The sequence below is a fragment of the Psittacula echo genome (genome assembly GCF_963264785.1).
Source record: "Psittacula echo genome assembly, chromosome: 6".
Taxonomy (NCBI): domain Eukaryota; kingdom Metazoa; phylum Chordata; class Aves; order Psittaciformes; family Psittacidae; genus Psittacula; species Psittacula echo.
Window position 1 is genome coordinate 72659690 of NC_137743.1, and position 23349 is coordinate 72683038.

At 39.9% G+C, this 23349-nt stretch overlaps 1 protein-coding gene across 1 annotated transcript; it reads right to left on the reverse strand.

The window, feature by feature from the left end:
- Positions 1 to 1904: 1904 nt before the first annotated feature.
- DYTN (dystrotelin) lies at positions 1905 to 22715 on the reverse strand (the record flags this gene model as incomplete). Its single annotated transcript, XM_080620919.1, has 14 exons — positions 1905 to 2008; positions 2551 to 3022; positions 4244 to 4403; positions 5723 to 5793; positions 7669 to 7837; positions 9904 to 10049; positions 11665 to 11776; positions 12665 to 12828; positions 13163 to 13234; positions 13903 to 13991; positions 14566 to 14651; positions 16648 to 16849; positions 18670 to 18744; positions 22670 to 22715. 14 exons carry the CDS (start codon positions 22713 to 22715, stop codon positions 1905 to 1907), a joined length of 1968 nt encoding a protein of 655 aa, XP_080477045.1.
- Between the last annotated feature and the right edge of the window lie 634 nt (positions 22716 to 23349).

Here is a 23349-nt window from a genome sequence, read left to right on the forward strand (position 1 = left end):
AAATAAAAAAGGGATGCAACTAATGACATGTAAATCTGTAAGTGATAAAGTTGCTAAAGGAATGCCTACCTCAGTGAATTTCTTCTCTCTGAAAGTCTCAGAGCATAATTCTATTTTATAATTTAGGTCTTGCTTGCTTTTATCCAAGTCTCAACAATTTGGCATTAGAACACAATCAGAAGATGCTGATGTTTGTTGCTGATTTACTCACTATAAATTGAGACCTTCTAGGGTGGCTGTGTTAATTAAAAAATAAAGTGCTGTGAGTGTGAGATGTGAGCAGATTTGCTGTACAGGAATAATTCAAAATGTCTCTCTGTCTAAAGACAGGATATCACTTCCTACCACTTTTCCCTTTAAACTTCATTAGCAGATCTTGGGGTGAGCTAGGACTGCTTTTGCAGATATGGTTGCTGGCTTGTTGTTTCTCAGTCTGAGTGTGTCAGAAGAACAATGAAATGAACACGTCTGAAGTTGTTCTGTTACCAGCTGAACTGAGTAGCAACAAAATAAAGGTCTTGGGGTTTTGTTCCTTTCGTCTTATAAGGACCTGGTAGCTAAGGAGCTGCTTATTAGCATGGAAAAACACTTCCTTGAGTCTTTATGTGTTGCCATGAAGTAAGAGATTGTGGTGGTTCAGGAATATCTATTTGTAAGAATTTGTGCTCCAGACCTAGTCTGTGTTGCATTGGACCAAACCAGTATTTGTTAGCTATCACTGTTTCCAACTGATTCTAATCCACATGCACTCATGCTTGAAGGAAACTTAAAGTCTCAACAGAAGCTGATGGATATTTTCCCATTATCAGAAGTTAAGTTCTTTGTTGTTTGTATCTCTTGGCACTGGTATATTGCAAAAGCTACTAAGCCTCTATCTCACACTATATTCTGTTTGTGATAATACAAGTATCCACTTTTAGGGACCTCATACCTATATGTTTTGTGGGGTTCTCCAGCTCAATTAGTTTCTTTAATTTTCAGCCACGTCACACTTCCTTTGCTAGAGACAAGCTACTTGTCAGCTTCCAGTTGCATACCATTATTTGTTGCTGTAATTCTTGGGTGTTTACAGTACATGTAATTAAGGCCTCCTGTGAACAAAACTAGCAGAAAGAACCAGGAATGTTCATTACTATCACTACCACAGTGTAAGGTCTTTCAAGAAGGTGGCTGAGGTGCTACCAACAGAAAACAAGATTTCTAGCCATTTTAATGAGTCAGTCTGTCCCTTTATCTTGGTGATTATAATTAATTCTGAAAAATACAAGACCAGGAAAATCTGTGTGGAAAATTAAGCATTCTATACCAATGTTGTCCCAGATACATAAGTTAATCAGTAATGGAAAGGCTCTTCTAAACCAATTAAATTCCTTTAAGTGTTCAAAGCATATTTTCATTTAATTCAGTAGTTTGAAAAAATATGATTATGTAAATATCAAGTATTGGGAAGTCTGACAAGTAAGAACTCGTTTCTTCCTTTAGTCTAAGAAACAACAATGTGATAGCAAATACATCACTGAAACCAGTTAACTGAAGTGAACTCATATAAGTAAAAAAAAAACGTTCCTGAAAGACAAGCCATTATGGATTATACAGCACTAAGAAGAGAGGACAGGGCAGGACAGTTGTCAAAGCCTGTGTAACATTAATGAAGACATGCTGATTTTTATCAGCTGGGCTAACATCTACTGCACAGGAGCTAGAAGCCACCAACAGAAGCCAGCAGTAGTGTTAGGAATGTCTTTCTCTAATGCTATTTATGGTCTCTGGTGAAGTCAGTAAATGCAGAAGCCTGTTACACTGGGTTATTACAGCAAAACATCTGAGACACTTTTAAAAGTCTGATATGGCATCAATTACCTTCAATAGTTCGGTGAAGCTGTAAGGGCAAGTGGTAGTTTTCATCATTTACAAGCTGGTGAAGTCACTCGGTTGATGAGGTCAGAAAAGGATCTGCTAACACGTTCAGCTGTACAGAAGAATTCCTGCTGCAAAGCAGACTGTTGAGCTGAAAAGTAGAACAGATTTTAAGACTTTCAGACCATGTAGGTGCTGTCAGAGCCCTAAAAACTGTAAATTTCTAATTTTTTAGAAACAGCAGCTTTTGCTGTCATTCTTTTTTTTACATCCTCATAACGAAAGGTGAGACATGTTGACCGTTGAACAAAGCTCTAAGCAAGACCATTGATCCTGCAAAGGGATTTTGTACTGCTGGAAGTCTGCCAGGACTAGATTCGTAGTTACAGTGTCAGAAGTGACAACAGAGAAGACCTCCAGTGCCCTCAACTGTGTAAGTTTGCTCCTTAACTGATTGCCAATACTGATTTCCTCTCATGTGCTTTGACTCATCCTGTTTCAAATTAGTCCAACATAAGGAGCTACATTGCACCTTACAGGAGTATGTTCTACCTTATGCTATAGAGCTGGTATATTTCTACAATGGCAAAGGCAAGAATCTGGGTCTCCTCTGAGGGTTAAATGATTATGAACTATATTATAAACTGGATGAAGGTGTGAAGACAGTGTCAAGATACCTGGGAGAACTTATACCTGGTTGGGCTTGAAAAGACACTGCATCCTTTAGTTTTGTCACTAGCTGCTGCAGTTCCACTTCCTCACTGACTTCTTTCTCATTAGGTGGTATCTTCACTGCAATGGGAGTAAGAACTGTATTCCTCATGATGCCCCTGAGGGAGTTTTTTGTCAATTCAGGCATATGTGTTTGATTCTCTTTTGCTTTTTTATCCTGAGGTCTGTTGCTCTGCAGGGATGCTGACTCCAGTGGGTCTTCTGAGAAGATGAAGTCCACTGCAGTGGGAACTTCAGGTGTCTGTAAAAGCTGCATTCTATTTGCAGAGTTGGAGGGATTCAAAGATTTCCAGTCTGCACATGTTCTGGAGGTAGGCCTTATTTGAGCAGGATTCAATCCACCCTGCAGTCTCCTTTCCAGCAGGACGTGAGGACATCTTGGCATCATATATTGACACTGTACAAAAGGATGCTCTGATGACTGGAACATTGTCTACAACAGACAATACACAGAACCTACATTGTGAAAATCATTGATATTTTTGATTTGCTGGCAATACTAAAATAGGTAAGAAAATAATTCTGGGTCTGGTGAGCTAAACCAATTCTTTTCATGAATAAAATATTATCCTACAATAAAATAAATTTGTTTGGACAAATCTATGTGGCAATATTTTCCACAATTTCAATCTGAAGACATTATATGCTTTAATGCCATTGAAAAGTGAGAATAATAACATTTCAAGAGTAAAATTGCAGGAAAATTGTTCTAGAAGAATTGAACTAAATGAAAAATATATATGTATATTTAACACATATCAAACACCTCACACCTGTTAACATTTGGAATGCCAAAACTAGGTTGGTTGTCGGTGCCACCATTGTACTTGAATTTTCTAGACAGAACTATGATGGCAAATACCATCCACTGCTTGAACACTGAGACTGCTGTAACTGGGATCTCTGAGCTGACTGTGCATGCACTGGACACTCAACTGCATGTGTGGAACCAGTCCTGCAGGCTGTAGACAGGTCACTGTCACAGCATGCACACGGAATGGTATGACATGCGAGGTCATACTGGATTCCATGTGCAAGTACTATAAAGCTGACCAAGTGTACACTGCAGATGTGTCTGGCTTTTCTCTATATTTGGCCATCCTTGAAAAACACATGAAAAGTAGCATTGAAGAAAATGCTACAAACATGCTGCAGGTGGCAAACATGTATGCATTTCCTGTGAAATAAGGACCTTTTTAGAACCTCAGAGACATCTGGAATAAACAAGAGTCAATACAATTTAAAGGAAATAAAATATTTTCTGTTTCAGTAAAAAGAATATTTTATTTATTCAGTGCCAACACAGAACTCTTCTCTAAAGAAAAGACTGCAACGAAGTATCTAACACTTCTGTTGGAAACCATTTTCTCACCCATCTTCTTACTATATTGGAATATCCTCTCATTATTCTAACTGCCATAGTATCTAAATATCCCAGATATGGGTATCTGTGCTTGATGCTAAATATATACAGAATGACAAGTACATCCCTGCTACAAAGAGCTTAATTGCTTCCTCTGAAGGCAAGACCCTAAACACACAAGTGGAAGGTGCACAAAATAGTATCAAGAGTGCTGGTCTGTAGCAGAAGGAGTAGCTAGTGTTCAGTAATTGCCCATAGCTATGAATATTTTTGCTCTATTTATCACTATACCTTTACTTCTTGCTTCATTTGCTGCAACTTCATTTGTAGGTTTTCATGGCTTGCTCTCAGCCTTTGGAGCTTTGCCTCTATTTTGCAGCTTTTGTCTTCCTGACAGTTGTGAAGAAATTGCATTTTGCCCTTCCACTTGTTGAACTGCTTCTTCATGTACCTGCCAAGGGACACAGGAAGGTGGGAATTCTGTTAGATCACACACACAAACATATGCGGTCATGGAAAAGAGCAAACACTAGCACAAGCTTTCTCCTATTTGTCAGTTCAGGAAATTTTGTCAGCCTTGTGGTTAGAGGCCAGTATTATAGGAATTGGGCTGTAGCCATGGATGAGGAATGATGCAGACTGAGTAGAACTATAGCCAGGACTGGGCCTTGCATCTTGGGGTTTTACTTTTCCTATAAAGGTGGTTGCAACAGGAGAGACATTATAGCAGTCCCTCTGTCTAAAAGCAAACCACTTATGGCAACTCCCCAACCTGGACAATTCCCATCATTTCCACCTGGGCAGCCAAGGAATAATAGCAGCCTCTGTCCCTTTGCCTGAGTTCCTTCTGTGCAGCTTGTTTGATGATAAAATAGTTCCTGCATAGGCCACTTGTCCTTGAAAAGATCCTGTGATGTTTGCAGTGAGAAGTGCCACCCTCCCACAGAAGATTTAGAAATTACCTACTTGGAGCACAGTCTGACAAAAATACCACCCAAATCTCTCTTTTAGAGTTGGGATTTCTCTAAGAAGTCAGGGTAGAAATACAGGTTTTTTTCCCCACGGCTAAGGTGGAGACTGTCAGAAAAGCTTCTTGACACTGTAGTACTAAACCAACTACTTCACACCACACAGCTGAAAAAGTTATCTCACTTGCTTAGTTACATCCAGAAGTTCACCTGATTCACTTCCTTTTGGGTTTGTGCTGGCCACAGACAAGAGCCACATCAATTTCACTGAAATTATGCAAGTCAAACCTTTTAAAATTGAAATTAGTATTACAGTGGTCCCTTAGAACAGCATTTAATGGGTCTTTACTGTAATACGGTGAATACCTTCAACTAACTCAGAGCCCAGTTCTGTGAACAGGCACATAAATGCTGGAAGTTAGTCCAGAAAAAAGAACAAAGAGCTTCCCATGAGTAATGTGATTCATTCACCCAGCTATATGATAAGCTCTGGGTCAGAGGGTGATGCAGTGTTTCAGGAGTAGGCTTCCCTGATATCCTCTCAACTACTGCTAATCTAAATGAAAGCTGAACATCTTTGTCGTATCTCTTTGTCTTCTCATGTGAGGATAGAGTGGCGTAAAGACACAGACTTACAATGAAAATACAATTGTTTTGATCTAGTCTTGGGGTGCCCTTGTGTGAATTTGGAGCAATAATTGTACATTGATTCATGAGAATGAAACAAAACAGGAACAGAGGGAATTGAACATACCGTAGGAAATAGAGTAGATTCAGTCATCATACTACTGCATTTACCTACCTGCTCTCATTATGAATACTTCTAATGGATTCGTGCATTTTTAACACATCTGCTTCAGAAGAGGTTATTGCCTGTAAAGAAAAGTATCTGTTCATAACTTTATCAGCAATAACATTTCATTTTCTATGCAAATTTTGCTACAAGAGCGCATGGCAAATTTGGAATTTGGTGTGTCTTGCAGATTTATTAGCTAACTTTTTTTATTTAACTGATTGCAGTCATCTGATGCATTAAAGTATTTCTAATGGCTATTAGAACTGACTGCAAAATTTGCTCTATAAAGCAAATTTATTGTCCTGTGATGAATTCTAAGTGTATAAGAACTTGCTTTGTTTTACGTTAAAACAAAACCCTCATTCCCTGGAATTTCTGCTAAATGAAATACTCTGATTTGGGCAGTGAGACACTTGAACCGGCCGAACACAGTAGTTTTGGCTGCCCCATCCCTGGCAGTTTTCAAGGCCAAGTTGGATGGGGCTTTGAGCAACCTGGTGTAGTGGGAAGTGTCCCTGCCCATGGCAGGAATGAGATGATCTTTAAGGTCCCTTCCAACCCAAACCATTCTGTGATTCTATGACTCTGTGAAGTCCCACAACTGCTCTGGGACAAGGAGATGGAGGGAGAGACTGGGTGTAGAAGAGAGAAGCTCCTGGTCTTCGAATGGAAGTAGCAGTCTCTGGACCATGCAGGATACAGTAGCCCAGAAGTCAGGGAGACAAACAGTGCTTTAGAGGTAAGCTGCTTTAGAGGCATGGTATAAACTGGGCTGGAATCAAGGCTGCTAGGAAATTTTAAGACTAAGAGCTGGGGCTGCAGCACCTCCAAGCTTTTGGATTCTATTAAAAGCAATAATTTGACTTATCGTCTGCACCTTTTTAAGCAACATTGAAATAATCTGCACTACAAGATGTTGGAAATCAGTATAAAACTGCTCTAAAAGAATTCTCAGCCCTGAGAGAAAATGAGCAAGAGAGCAATGCACATGACAGAATCCCAATGCAGGAATGCAAGTCCCATCTTAATGTCTTCTAAACCAACAAATGCCAGCCATCAAAATTATATGCTTAAGCAATGTCTGCCTACTGCTTCTCCTGCAGATATGTGCTGGCTGCCACTATAGCTCAAGCTGGGCAGCAGAGTCCCAAAAGGGAGGTCTTCCAAAACGCATCACAAGAGTGGTAGCCTGAATGACCTGACATGCACACGCTAGTTCTCAGCTACTGCACCCCTGGCTTCCAGAAAGAACAATACGAGTGGACAACACAAAGTGGTTTGAACACAACCCAGTGTTCCCTATATTCTGAGTATGTGCAGAGCTACCAACCTCGCATACAAATATAGAAACAAAACAGTGCTCTGCACTTATTTTTACCTACACTGTCCTACCCTCTCCTCTAGCATTCTTTCTATGCAGGGAACCTGGAAATGGATTAATGGAGAGCTTTTATGCATGAGTTATTTTAGTTGGAGTGAACACTACTCTGGGTTTATCTTGAAGAAGGGCTTATTCTGTCCTCTAGCTATTGCCATGGTGACAAAAATGGCCTGAGTCTAATAAGAATTAAGATGTCCTTCCTTGACATTTGCCTGCAGTTTGAAGACAGGATGGCATTTTTTTCTGTCAGAATAGAAAGAGGCCTCAGTCTTAGCTTGTCTTTAATAAGACCACTGGGGAAAAAATAAAAACTAACAGAGCAAATATTCTTAAAAATACTTCTCAAGGTCACTGAAGTCTAACAGTTAGTCACTAATCTGGGGAAGATATCAAATTGAATCTTCACTAAGTTTTCAGAATCCACATTTTTTTCCATAAATGAAAAATTAACAGAAGGGTGAAGCTGCCCATTACGTTTCTTTTTCACTGGTAATTAGAAGGCAAATAGATAGTTTCCTTGGTAGGTCTTCTTCACAGCTTTAGCACTATTTCAGGTTCATGTTTTGCTCACCTGAGTTTCTGTCTTGCCTCGCTCTGGTGTCCTGATGTTATTCTCACTCTTCTGCACTACAGTTCTGTTTTCTGATATAAACTTGGGTGACTCTAGGACAGGTCTGTCCACTGGGAAAGACAGGTTTTCAGGGCCAGGTAGCAGTGAAGCGCCGAGTTCTTCAGGGGGACTGTATACCAACAAAGAAATGAGGAGTAGAGAAAGGATCAAGCATTATATGGTTTTGGTACCTAGAAAGATCAAAATAAAACTAATGCACTGTAAATAGACAGACAGCTGTGCCACTGAATAAGCACGAAGTATCGTTTAGCTGTCTGATGGCATATTTTAGCTGAAAGAATGAAAACAAATTCCACACTTTCAACAGAATCTCAGCAACAGGTTCTTCTTTCCACCCAGTTAGTATCAGTGCAATTTGCTGCTTCTTTTCTTTGCTTCCTTTAGCAGAGATCTAAATATGTTCTGAAATTCAACTACAAAAAGATAGCAAAGGACCAGATACCCTGCTGTTCAGACCTTCTGTGCTAGGAAAAGTCCAGATACCTATCAGCCCCACTAACACCTGTAACAGCAACCCCAAACAAATTCTTCTTTCCCTCCTTGCTACCAAAGCATTAGGCAAGCAACCCCCCACAGAATTACAGAGAAATCTTGATTGTTCCCAGAAGGATTAAATGACATTCAAAATGAAGAAATATTTTTTGTCACTAGTTAGCAGTGAAAAATGTTTTGCATTTTACCACAGTCTAAGAAACAAATACTGAAATAATTTTCTCCATAAGCATCACTGTAACTATCATCCATTGGTCTTTACTGTATACAAAAAATCGGTGTCTAATAGCAACGTACTTACCTAGCAGTGTAGCATAATCAAGTTTTATAAACAGATTTTTCTCCTCCTTCACTCAAGAATTAAATTAATTACTTTAGAGATGGGTGATCATTTTTCCCTATTTCAGTCTCACTGAGGCCTGATTTGGAGAACACATGCGAGATGCAAGAGAGTTGCTGGGTCTTTACACAACTAGGAATGGATCTCATTGTTTGTATGTTTGTAGTGCTTACCTCATATAATCACTCCCTTCAATTTCTACACGTAAATATTAACAAAAATCTCAGAGCAAGGAAGGAAAAACTGCAAGGAAAAGTCACAACATGACCTTCAATGCTCACTATTAACCACTGTGACCAATGGAAATACAGTAATTAATTTAAATGTTGACTAAAACATTTAGGACATGGAACTGTTGGAACAAGTTCAGAGGAGGGCCACAAGGATGATCAGGGGACTGGAGCACCTCCCATATGAAGATAGGCTGAGAAAGTTGGGGCTGTTCAGCCTGGAGAAGAGAAGGCTGCGTGGAGACCTCATAGCAGCCTTCCAGTATCTGAAGGGGGCCTACAAGGATGCTGGGGATGGACTATTCATCAAGGACTGTAATGACAGGACAAGGGGTAATGGGTTAAAACTTAAACAGGGTAAGTTTAGATTGGATATAAGGAAGAAGTTCTTTACTGTTAGGGTGGTGAGGCACTGGAATGGGTTGCCCAGGGAGGTTGTGAGTGCTCCATCCTTGGCGGTGTTCAAGGCCAGGTTGGATGAGGTGACATGATTTAGCGTGAGGTGCCCCTGCCCATAGCAGAGGGGTTGGAACTAGATGATCTTAAGGTCCTTTCCAACCCTAACTATTCCATGATTCTATGATTCTAAAAGCATATAGAACTGATCTGAAAGAATTGGAATGGTGATATCAGCTACTCACTATTTTGAGCAATCCCAGAATTTTTTTTGTGGGATTTGCAACTCAATGGGACTTGGGTAGAATGTCAGTGAACTCACTACAGGTCTCATGTGGAAAGCATTCACAATTAATTTCCCATGAGTTTGTCACAGAGGAGCTGCCTAAAACCAGTACTAAATATTTGCAATGCTTGACCGTAGACTGAGCATAAAAAATGGCACGGAGAGAGAGAGGACATAAGGAATGAGGAAAGTAAGACACAAGCATGTTATATTTTATAAGACAACTGGTCATTACGGTGTCAACATGGTAATCATGGTTAAACTACAGAACAATGTGCAGCAACTTCCCATTTATGCTCTCTCTTTTTAATGGAAAAATCATGACATGGTGTCTGCATAACAAAATCACTTACTCAAAGGCATTATCAAGCAATGTCCACAGCCTGACATACTATTGAGAGATCATAAACTCATTGGAAACAGAAACTCACAAGGTCTTTTTGTGGGTATAGAAGTACGTCTCCTCCACCACCTCCAGAGCCCTCCTTCTCTGAGACTCCTTTCTCCTGCAGCGCTCTTGAAACAGGTTATTTCTGATGGTGCGGAGAAAGTGCTTTGCATTCGCCTTTGCTGACATCTATTGGAATGAGGGATAATAAAGAAGGAAGTGAATTTTCAAATAGGCACTGCCCAGAAGTAGACACAGTCCAATACAAAGACAAGGCATAAGAAAGAAAAGGTCCACCTCTTCAACAACTGAAGAGGCTCACGGCTACTGCCTGAGCCCTGGAAGGCGAGCTGAAGTGGATGATAATGCAGTACCACAGGCAAAAATGCGCCCAGTTCTGTTAAGTAAGAAAAACACTCTGCCTGGGCCAAAACAAGGCAGTCTGGAAATGCCTAATCCAGTATTCTGGTAGCTACAGTGATTAAGCTCATAGTCACAATGATAATTCTGCCTGACTAGTATCAAAGTTCCCTCTTGATCAATGGGCAGAAGTACTTTTATACTTGTATGAAGTGTTAATAGGTACAGCCTTCTGTGCCTCACGTCCTGCTCTCATACAGTATAGTAAACCCCACACTTCCATTTGTCACAGCAATGTCAGGCTCAGGTACAACAACTAAGCTCTGCAGCTGTATTATAGGAGGACACAAACCAATTCTGCCCCAGGAAGTGACTGCTGCAGAACATGGGGTGAGCCCTGACAGACTGAACAGGGAAACACAAAGAGAACAAACAGCATGACTCCTAGTAATTTCTCAACATGGTAATAACATTACCACGAGGTGTCAGCATGGAGAGGAAAAACGGTGCTGGTATTTCAAATCCCCACTGAGTAGCCCACTCCCTGGTAAAGACAATGTGAAAACTTACCCAGCCAAGAACAGCATCAGCTAAAAGTGGAAGGTATGGGAAAAGTGGTTTACCACTGATTCTTCTATGTCCCACACAAAGGAGATAAAAATGTTATCTGTCATAGTGAGTAGCTTATCTTTTTAATTTTGGTGTAGATTTTTGCCAAAAAAAAAATAATATTTACAGGGTTAGTATTAGAGTAAGTCTTCATAAAGGAAACCTAAGTTCAGTGATCCAGTTGTGATATTGCAGCAATAATGTGGGAAAGCTCAATGTCAGATAGTATAGGAGAGGGAAGGGATTTAATTTTGAAACAAAACTTATCTTCCAAACACAAATTCATAGTGTTGAACTTTGCCACCAGTGTGAAAACAGTACAAGTTGCCCCTGTAACAGAGCCCAAATACGTGACATGAACTTAGCTGGGCTCATGCCGCCTCTTTGTGCTGCATCCCTGACAGAGACAAATGAGTCCAAACAGCTTGCAATAAAGCGAAAAAGCTCTGAAATAAAGGACATTTCATGCAGCATTTTGTACAACTTTAAGATCAATCAATTTCTGAATGAGTCCACATTGGGATTGAGAAGAAGCACTGAGGCACACTGAGTGCCCTTTCCTCAGGTTTAAGGATAATCTGCGAATAGCAAACTTGCCATAAAACTGCTTAGGAAGAAGACTCGCACTACTATATTTCATGGCTCTATTCAGAAATAAACACTCTGTCTAGAGTTAGAAGCCCCCTTTTTTCCTTTTCCTGACTCACTAATATGTCATGCCCATTATGGGTAATACACACGGAATTTCATAATCAACGTACTTCAAGAGTCTACTGCCTACTTGCCTACATGAAAAACCTGAATAGGGTAATGAATCAGTACAATGGGACTCCACCTGCACACAGTGTTCCATAACAGGATGTGACCTCTTATGTGGTTTGCTGAGACGGCCAGTGAAAAAGCAGACTTGGCAAAGGTCAAAACTGAGGCACTTCAGACAGCGATACCTGTAAGGGAAAACAGAAGGATTAAGTTACTTCCCAACAAGTAAGAACTTGGTGTAAGTGAGCTTGATTACTGGAAATGCAGATCCCTGGGTTCAGAAATGCAGAGAAGCACCTTTGTTAGAACAACTTTCTTCAGCATTCTCTGAATTCAAGAGTTATTTTGTTCTGTTATCCTCCAGAACCCACTAATGATATTGGTATTATTTATTTCTGCATCAAAATTCATTTCAAGGAAGAAACAGTTTTTCTAGCACAGTTTCTGAGAATGCAGTTGTGTCTTCATATATTTCTGAGGCCTCAACTTACCTCTATTTGCTGCTGTCATGGAACTGTAATACATTATTTATTGTATTGTACCATTACATTATTGACATAGAATTTGCAACTTTGAAAAAAACCCCAAAAAATGCAAAAAACTAAACCTGCAGGCTTGCTATTAGTGAGAAGAGAGGAACAGTAAAATGATTTTCTGAACATTCTGGTCAGTACATAATGGATGGTGTTCTTTTTATACCATTAGTCCATTTTGTACCATTACTTAGGTCAGTAAGATCCTAAGATGGATAACTTAACTAGCCAGTTGATGCACCTGATTATGGGATAAAGAACTACAAAATGAGATACACAGGTTTAATTTGCTTTACCCCTGAACTACCAGTTTACTTTCAGTAAATCCCCATAATCATGTCTGCTAGTGAGCTAAAGAGAAGCAGGATGCAGGCTTGAGCACTAGGCTGTGATGGTTCTTTCTTTCCCTATCTTACTTGTTAAATTAGATTATGTCCAAAGATTTTTTGCTTAATACAGCAGTTAGAGCCTGTGAGATATGCAAACAGTGGTAAGAACTATTTATGTGGATGCTATAGACTGCAGTAATTACTCACACACCTGAGGCCTGTAATGGGGAAAATTTTGCAGACTTTACATCTGACTTGGTGCGAAACCATTGCTGTGGCTGATAATCTGTAACACGTAGGGAGCCACAGGAGAACAGCAGGCTCCGATCTTAGCCAAGACACGAATTCTTCTTCAACAATTGCTGAATTCAGAACCTGGAAAAAATACATGTCTCAAGTTCAGCCGTTTACACCAAAAGAACTGGTTTCTCGTCTATAATTCTTAATAAAAGCGGATATTGGACTCCGCTAGCATAAATTTTCATGTAAAATGTTACTGGGTTCCAAAAGGCTTGCAATAAATGCAAGTCTTCAGTAGTCTTACTGAGGACCTTTCCTATAGCTATAAATCCTCCTATACTGTGAGACTGACAATCAGTCCTGCCCCTTAGAAGTAGATACTGGTGTATGTTATACGTTGATATGCTTGCAATTTTAATCAACCAGCAACATTGACAATCATTTCACAGGACATCATAATTTCACTCACCCCATGGAAACAGCTGCGAGTTGCAATTTCCACACAAGACAGAGTGCAGCCTTCTCCCACAATGGCTGGTATCTGCATCAAGAAGAAAGGCTCAAAAACACCTCAATAAGAAACAGATGTTCCCATCATGCTCTGCTGAGATGGTGACAGCACACAGATGGTGAAGTATCTATAGAAATGCCATTTTACACACTGTTCTGAAAAAATCCTGTTCATATTCATACCATCAGCATGTAATTTCATAGTTAAGTATGTGTTAGAATAATTTTTTTCCAGCTCATTTACTGAAATGGATCAACATGCTATGTTGCCATACTAGAATACTGAAGGACACTGGGTTTTAAACACAGGGGTCATTTTCAGATCCCATTTCCAGCACCAGTTCAACTGGAAATACATGTATGCTAAGGCATTTTTCTGCAACTGCAAGCTATTCTAGTGAGTTCAAACATCCGAAGTTTGGAGTCACTTTAGGAACAGCTGTATGCAGCTGTTCCCAGGACATGTAAGCTCCAGAAAAAATGAATGCACAGAGGCACTGATGCAAGTGGTGACACTGACTGAGAAAAGCTGTAGAATTTGATTCTTTTATCTACTTCTCATGGTAGCTCCCTATGTCTGCAGAGCACCCCACTGACTTTAGTCCAATAATGTAACTGGATATAAAATCATGTATTTTTTCTCCTAGATTAGGATACTCCTCCAAGATCTATTGTGTAACAGCACTGCTGTAGCATTACCTGATTTAAGTCTGTTAGTAGGCTTCTCAGGGTACTACGGGTGATCAAGGCCATCTTCCCATCACGGACAGCATAAAACTGGAAGAAAGCTGAAAACAACCAGAGGAAAGAAGGTTTCAGAGCCTGAAGTGTCTTCTAGCTACTCATTCTCATATCATGCAGTGGGGGAGTATGAGGCCAATACGCCACTTGTGGTCCATTTGCTCTCCATTTTGAGCATTTAATCCAAGCAGAAATCTTTGTGCTCCACATTGCATCGGGCTACCTTTATCTGTTTTACTCAGTTTTTTTAAGCATTTTTGTCTAATGTTAAAAAGCTTCCTGGATCAAATATATAAAACTGCTTTCTAATTCAATGACATTTGAAATTAGGGACTTTCTGTGTTTTTTCTGCTAGGCAAAAAGAACTTGCCCTTCAGTTTTAAACTCTACTTATCTTAAACTTTACTATGACTTGTTCTGATCTTTATTAATCTTTATGCAAAGATAACTAAGGGTATTGATGAAAAAGTATTCTCGTGCATCAGCCTTTCTCTAAGCGGTCAACATAATTTACTTTTTGTATGGCAGAGCTGTATTCCCTTTTAAAGTAAAAAAATCACAATGGAGATTTTTCTCAACATTCAGTATTTCAGGCAGTGTATAAAATCCTACATTTCCCACCTCTGTATTTAGCCAGTAGAGTGTCTCCTGAAAGTGCAATTAGGGCAGCTGCAGCAGATCTAGCTTTGATATAACCTGTTCCAGATCTAGGAAAATAAAATAAGATACACAATAATCACTGAGAATGTAAAAATTGAAACCTCTGAAGAAAAAATATTGCTACATTGGAAGAAAATTTCAAGACTCCTCTCCTTTTATATGTACACAACTGATGTCACATTTTAGTGATATTTGATGTCTAGGACCCTTTGTCACTGAATACAACTAGAGTTAACTGTTTAAAATGCCATGCAATCATAAAACAAAAAGAAAACATCTCCTTCAAAGACCTCACGTTTCAAGTAAAATTTCATTTTCATTTCATTTACAGACATGTCCTCTTGGTTTGTGGAAAGCCTTCTGAAATATGAAAGGGAAACCAGGATTATAATCCTGGTTTTGTATTATAACATCAGGCAGCCCCACATCTTCACTGAACCACTCTTGGGCTGATTCTCTTTAATTTCACTGCAACTCAATTTGATCAAAAGGATATATGCAGCAGCAAGACTTCAGTTTTGAGTGTCTGACCACAAAGAATGTAGCTTGATTTAGAACCCAAGTTTGCGACATAGACACCTAATGGAAAAATGTTTTTTATGTGAAAACAAAGCAGACATGAATTGAAATCCTAGAATTCTATATTTAAGATATTACTTTTGCCAAGCAGTATTACACTTCAAAATACCATTACAGAAAATTGTCTTAAAGAGTCTTTAGCTAAATTGTGTTTTTCCAGAGCATAATGCATAAAGCTACGATACACTTCCTAGAGTATGGTTTGCATAGGAAATTGTTGGTCAAAATCTTATGGATTTTGAATTTATATATTGAGTTTTTCAATAACTTTTATAGAAAAAATGTCCAAGATTAAAACTAAAGTACACAAACACGACTTCTCATGATGGTTTATGGAATTTTACTAAGTAAGACACCACAAAAATGGGGAAAAGCCCTTGTGTGCTCTTGCCACTAAATACTTTCCAGTGTTTCCAGCGGACAACAGCACTCTACAGAGATGCCCTGATTAGAAGGAAATTATAATAAGTTTTTCTAGTCTACATACATGGCAAGAAACTTGTAATTTATTTTAAAGTAATTACAGCAATAGTAAAATTGCACACTGTCCTAAGAAACCAGAAAGAAGTCCAAGATAGTCCTGTTAAGAAGATTCTTTTAATGATTTCCATACAGTGCACACAAATTACAACATACTCTTGATGTCTCTAGCTTTGTTTCATAATACACCGGTTTATTCTTAATCTCAATTGATTTTTTAAGTACAAAAAAACCCCATAACATAGGACCACAAGCAGTAGTGATCATATTAATGACCAGTGATTGAAGAAGAAGTCCTGCAGACCTCTTACATCTCACTTTCTGTAAGAAACTTTGCTCTGATGTAGAATGGAATAAATTTTACCCGTGGTGAATAAATTATAAAATTAACTTAGCCTTTGCTTTTTAAATGGGTCACAACCCAACCCACGTTTTGTCAATTAATTCATTATTCACAAACAATACACGAGGTAAGTACACTCTGTGAGCTGCTTTCTCATTCACAGAAACTATTTGCTCTTCACAGGGGTTAGCCAATCAGCTTAGTTATGAGACTGTACTTTTTTTCATAATTAGCTGATGAACTTTTTAAGCTGGAGAAAAATGAATAATGAAAAGTGACTAGCAAATTCTGGACCTTTCTGTGGGTACTGTAATTCAAAGGCAAATAAGCATTCTTTTTCAGGACTATATAAAAAAATCTTGGCAGCCAAAAAAAGAGCTACTCCCTGTAAAACTGTTTACAGAAAAGTTAGCATGGACTGACAGAAATCTGGGCTTCTAGATAATTTTGGAAACGTTTGACCACTTTCTCTGATAAAGATTTGTGCCTCATATTGCTATAGCTGAACTACTCCCGTTGTGCATACTAAGAAAAACATCACCAAAATGTAAAAGTTTGATACCTAAATGGTATGAGAGTGATAGAAACAGACTTAGCCTAGCAATACCTTGTGATGGATTTACATCTGTGCTTCCTCTCACCTGTCATACATGGCAGCTAGCAGGCTCAATGTGAAATCAGTGGCTCTTGGATCTACCTGGCCTGGTTTTTCTAACCTCGCCCTCTGGAACATTTCTGTCAGCATTCCAGAGATCTGCTGCACTTTCAGAGAAATCTGCTTTTCCCTCTGGCTCTGTTCACTTGACAGGGTGTGCTGAATCAGAGAAACATCAATCAAATCCACTGCGGAAAAATTAAGGGAGAAATGAATGAGAATCCCTGCCTTTTCATGAATGGAAGCTCAACTATTTTTTTATTAGAAGTGTCTAGCTAAGACAAGTTATGTTAGATCAAAGTCTAAACCAGCATGCAGTATGTAAAAAGAAATAATCTGGGAAAGGTATTGCTGTCTATAGACGTAGCAAAACTTGTGAGGCTACAAAGATAGAACAGCTGAACTAAAATTCCCTGGATCTGATTTTGGGATAGATAAAAAGGGAATAAAATAGCATGATTAACTGCAACCAAATTATAGAGGGTAATAGCATGATAAACTGCATCCAAATTATAGACCTAACTTTAATTCTATGTATAGATAGATATTTCGTAGACTCCAGAAGAAGCAGAGAACCTAGAATATGTCCTACGATCTTTCCAACGCAGATGGGAAAATATCAGTGTGAAACACTGGTGAATCTCAATCTGGAAAACCATGTGCAATTCTGGTCACCAGTGCTCAAGGAGGAGGAGAGTAACTGGGACAGATGCTATGAGTGCTTAGAGGAGACATGGAGGAGTAGGAAACAGCTAGTATAAAGCTGTGTGAATTGGCACCAGGCAGATTTACCACATCAGGCTGGGATCAGACTAAATACATTTATAGAAGGGCATGCCTGAATGCAAAAATATGGCCAAGACCAACAGACTAGTCATCTATTCTGGGCAACCCTGGTCTCGTGAGACCTTACTTGGAGTACTGTGTACAGTTCTGGTGTCCTCAATATAAAAATGGCATGGAACTGTTGGAGCAAGTCCAGAGGAAGCCACAAGGATAATAAAGGGGCGCAAACACCTCTCATATGAAGACAGACTGACAAAGTTGAGGCTGTTCAGCCTGGAGAAGAGGTCTACATGGAGACCTCATAGCAGCCTTCCACTGTCTGAAGGGGGCCTACAACGGTGTAGGAGAGGGACTCTTCATTAGGGACTGTAGTGATAGGACAAGGGGCAAAGGGTTAAAACTTAAACAGGGGAAGTTTAGATTGGATATAAGGAAGAAGTTCTTTACTGTAAGGGTGGTGAGGCACTGGAATGGGTTGCCCAAGGTAGTTGTGAATGTTCCATCATTGGCAGTGTTCAAGGCCAGGTTGGACGGAGTCTTAGGTGACACAATTTAGTGTGAGGTGTCCGTCCTCATGGCAGGGGGGGCTGGAACTAGATGATCTTAAGGTCCTTTCCAACCCAAACCATTCTGATTCTATGAAGACATCACTTATAGTGTTGTGCATTTTCAGCAAAAGACTGTTTCAGGTGGAAAATTCAAGAATTCCATGCATTTTAGCTCAATATAGAATTTATATCCAGTAGCTAGGTGACAGGGAGAATGAGTGTGGGGTTTGTGTTCTATCACATTTAATTTTTTCTCATTAATACTTATAGTATTAATAATTATTCATGTCAATGCATTTTTGATGATCCACGATCATTTCCAATAAATCGACTCATGAGAAACACGAGAATTTTACATTTAACAAGAATAAGAATATACAGATGATGATTCATAATTGCCAGTGATGTCTACATAGCAGTGTTGCAGATTGTAATAATAATATGATTCTCTCATGCCTTTAGAATTTTACTAATGTATTTCCACTGACATTCAAAAGGGGAAAAAAAATCAATTTGAAGAACTATCTAGCTCTTAAGTGCTTGTAATACATTCTGAGAATCTCAGGTGCAAAATGAGAGAGAAAAGTAGCATAATAACTCATGGTGACAGCAGTACAAGTTTTGTTACAGATTCTTCTCACTGTCAAAGTACAGGATTCTCTTCAGCTACTAACACTGGCATAGACTTTGTACTGAGCGTAGTTTTAGGGCTGTTCTGTAGATGGAGCTCTGAACATCATTGAAAGCCTCTGTGAAAGAAAATAAACACATGTTACAATAGTGGTTTGTCAAAAAAACAAAACAAAACAACACAACAAATCATTTAACTAAAAATCAAAAGAACCAAATTTGCACTTGATCAGATAGTTTTGTGGGGAAAGTGGTCTTATGACCAGTGAGTGACATGATGGGTTGTAAAAATAGTATTTAACATATCACAGAATAATAGAATAGTTAGGGTTGGAAAGGACCTTAAGATCATCTAGTTCCAACCCCTCTGCCATGGGCAGGGGCACCTCACGCTAAATCATGTCACCCAAGGCTCTGTCCAACTTGGCCTTGAACACTGCCAACGATGGAACATTCACAACTTCCTTGGGCAACCCATTCCAGTGCCTCACCACCCTTACAGTAAAGAACTTCTTCCTTATATCCAATCTAAACTTACCCTGTTTAAGTTTTAACCCATTACCCCTTGTCCTATCACTACAGTCCCTAATGAAGAGTCCCTCCCCAGCATCCCTATAGCCCCCTTTCAGATACTGGAAGGCTGCTATGAGGTCTCCATGCAGCCTTCTCTTCTCCAGGCTGAACAGCCCCAACCTTCTCAGCCTGTCTTCATACGGGAGGTGCTCCAGTCCCCTGGTCATCCTCGTGGCCCTCCTCTGGACTTGGTCCAACAGTTCCATGTCCTTTTTATGTTGAGAACACCAGAACTGCACACAATACTCCAAGTGAGGTCTCACGAGAGCAGAGCAGAGTAGAGGGGCAGGATCACCTCCTTCGACCTGCTGGTCACGCTCCTCTTGATGCAGCCCAGGATACGGTTGCTTTCTGGGCTGCGAGCACACACTGCAGCCGGCTCATGTTCATTTTCTCATCGACCAACACTCCCAAGTCCTTCTCTGCAGGGCTGCTCTGAATCTCTTCTCTGCCCAACCTGTAGCTGTGCCTGGGCACACCTATACAGCACATCTGCTTCTTTGTGAATCAAGTCTATCCATGGACCAGAAAAAAGGATATGCACTGCGCATACTTTAAGTCAAGATCATAATGAAATCATATTTCTTCAGCCAACACTGTTTCTTGATCAAAGATGCTCTTCTACAAGGAACAGTTTGTCAGTCTGCACAGCAGGGTTGTTGTTTTGAAAGCCTATGTTTGCAGCATTTAACAAATTTTCTGTCAAAATTAACATCTGGGGTTCTCACAGAAGAAAAACAATTTACCAGAGCAACTGGCTTTTGACATCTCTGCTTAGTAATCTCACCCAAACTGCTTGACTAAATCCCATACCCTTCCATGATTTCAGCTCATTTCTGTCACATCACTGAAGTATGTTTTCCAGAGTGGGAAGTAAGGGCTTCTAACAATGGCTTATACCTGATACTTTACACACATTCCTAGAACTTCAAGACACACACAAAAAGGGGGGAGAGAGGCGAAGGCTTAAAAAGCTTTGTTCACAAAGCTTTAGAAACTAGAAAGGGGTTTATCAGTTATCCTTCTGTCCTAGGAGACTCTTTCTCCCTGTACTTCAGAGAGGAAGAGTTACTCACAGTTGATTAAGGTCAAAGATAAACAATAAATATGCATAACTGAGTAGAAATAACTCAGAAACTCTGGACCTGTTTAGTCTGGAAATAAGCCAATCTGTGTGCAATGGTTTCCTACAAATGTACCAGACTAATGTCAATAGTCAGCAAATCATGGGCTCTGCTGCTTCCCAGATGCTGCCTAAGATATAGAAATAAGCCAATATCTGCTATACCATCTGTTTAGTCCTGCTCATGCCGTACTATGTTTTGTGATATTATTTGGAGATGTAGTGTAGCATGTCATACAATGTGAAAAATCGGTTTTGACTTCCATGCATCATCAGTTCTCTTTCTTCAGTAAACTGATCCAACGCTCTTTTCAAAGTAACAGAAAGACTCCCACAGTTCTCAGTAGGCTATGGATTAAATTCCAAATGATTATTTTCAAATACAAATGCTAGAAACATACACATGATCCAACTCAAACACCTTCCATGTGCAAGATGACTAAGTGGAGGGAATCTGTTTCAGTAGCCATCTGCTACTCACTTCAAGTCCATCCTTACAGACAAAATGTGGCCTCAAAGTAGGGCATTCTGTGCCTGTCAAGCAGTTCCAGAATTAACTTGTGAGAACACACAAGTAAAACAGCAGACAAAATTAAAAAAAAAAAAAAAGACCAAATAAAATACAAAATATTTTAGGATTAGTTTTTATGAGAGGCTATTTAGGGACACTAAGCTTTCATTTCTCATAGCAATGGAGCTTCCCCTTTGGACAGAAAGCAAGCATGTAATAATTCTGCAGTGGAACAAATTTCACTTCAAGAGTCATAAATGCCCTTTGTTGAGAAGCTGGCAAAGGAATTCCTACACACATACAATGCATTGTTTCCCAACATCTCCAGCTGATTACCTGCTGATCCTGCATTTTGCATTACTTGTTATCTAGCAGGTGAGGTGTTTGCTAAGATTTTACACTCAAGAAGGGAGTGTACGGCCATCCATCATGCCTATTCAAGAATACGTGAAACAGACCCTTACAAGACATTATAAGTTAGAGAACATGGCTCCTGAGTGCCTGACCATTCCATGAGCCAATGCAATAACACTAAGGAAGGCACCAGGACAGATCCAAAAATAAAGGTTGGACATCATTGATACTGTCTCCCACAGCATCCTCATAGATAAGCTAAGGAAGTGTGGGCTTGATGATCAGGTAGTGAGGTGGATCAAGAACTGGTTGAAAGGAAGAAGGCAGAGAGTTTTGGTCAATGGAGCAGAATCTAGCTGGAGGTCTATGACTAGTGGAGTTCCTCAGGGGTCGGTGCTGGCACCAGCGCTGTTTAATATTTTCATCAACGACCTGGATGAGGGAACTGAATGTACCCTCAGCAAGTTTGCTGGTGACACTAAACTGGGAGGAGTGGCTGACACGCCAGAAGGCTGTGTTGCCATTCAGCGAGACCTGGACAGGCTGGAGAGTTGGGCGGGAAGAAACTTGATGAAATTCAACAAGGGCAAGTGTAGAGTCTTGCATCTGGGGAGGAACAACGCCATGTACCAGTACAGGTTGGGGGTTGATCTGCTGGAAAGTAGTGAAGGGGAAAGAGACCTGGGGGTCCTGGTGGATAGGAGGATGACCATGAGCCAGCAATGTGCCCTTGTGGCCAAGAAGGCCAATGGCATCCTGGGGTGTATTAGAAAGGGCGTGGTTAGTAGGTCAAGAGAGGTTCTCCTCCACCTCTACTCTGCCTTGGTGAAGCCGCATCTGGAATATTGTGTCCAGTTCTGGGCCCCTCAGTTCAAGGACAGGGAATTGCTTGAAAGACTCCAGCGCAGAGCCGCAAAGATGATTAAGGGAGTGGAACATCTCCCTTATGAGGAGAGGCTGAGGGAGCTGGGTCTCTTTAGCTTGGAGGAGACTGAGGGGTGACCTCACCAATGTTTACAAATATGTAAAGGGTGAGTGTCAGGATGATGGAGCTAGGCTTTTCTCAGTGATGTCCAGTGATAGGACAAGGGGTAATGGGTGTAAACTGGAGCATAAGAGGTTCCATGTGAACATCAGGAAAAACTTCTTTACTGTGAGAGTGACAGAGCACTGGAACAGGTTGCCCAGGGGGGTTGTGGAGTCTCCTACGCTGGAGATATTCAAGGCCAGACAAGTTCCTGTGTGATGTACTCTAGGTTACCCTGCTCTTGCAGGGGGGTTGGACTAGATGATCTTTTGAGGTCCCTTCCAACCCTTGGGATTCTGTGATTCTGTGATCACAGCTGTGTAATTTGTCATTTATGTGCTACAACACAGAGATTCTGAAAGTTGCATGATTTCATTACAGTTCAGTAGTTTCTGTTCAAACAGACACAAAGATATTTCTTGAGAAAAACTGGGAAAAAATTATTAAAATCCTTACCCTGCAAGTCTGGATCCATTGGAAATGAACAGATGGCATTAGGCATTCTATAACGAAATAAACTAAAGTGAAAAACCTCATTTTCTAGACAAAGACATATCGAACCATTCAAATCAAACCTTTTAATCTGAACAATTACTGGAGGCATTCCAGAAAAGAAACTAAACAGAATTACTTAAAACAACATAATCATTTTAGTGCTAAATGCAGAGAAACTCCAGAAAATTGCATGCTGTCTGCTCAGGATAAAGTAGGAGTAATTCGAGTAACTGCAAAACAGTATGAGGGCAAAATCAGTCCCCAAAATAGTTTCAAGTACAGGAAATGGGAACTTTAAATATTGAAGTGTCCAGTGTTTGCATACAGGATTACTACACAATCCATAGTATATAAATTCAGGGTCAGAGAGGGCACCTTCACACCAGACTCTTCCGAAGATTCATTGATTGCAATTAGTCACAAATCTATTTTCTAAAATTTTCAAAAAGAACTGAAGTTTTCAGCTGAGCCAACATTATTTCTGTTTGGGATGAGAAGGAGGGGAGAAAGAAAGCATACCCATGAATCTACTTCTTCACACAACCCTGAAAGCAAAAATAGTGATGTCCCTAATAATAATAAAAACTGAATATCTCCCATCAGGATTTATTTCATTAGCACTTGAAAGTCCAATATATTTT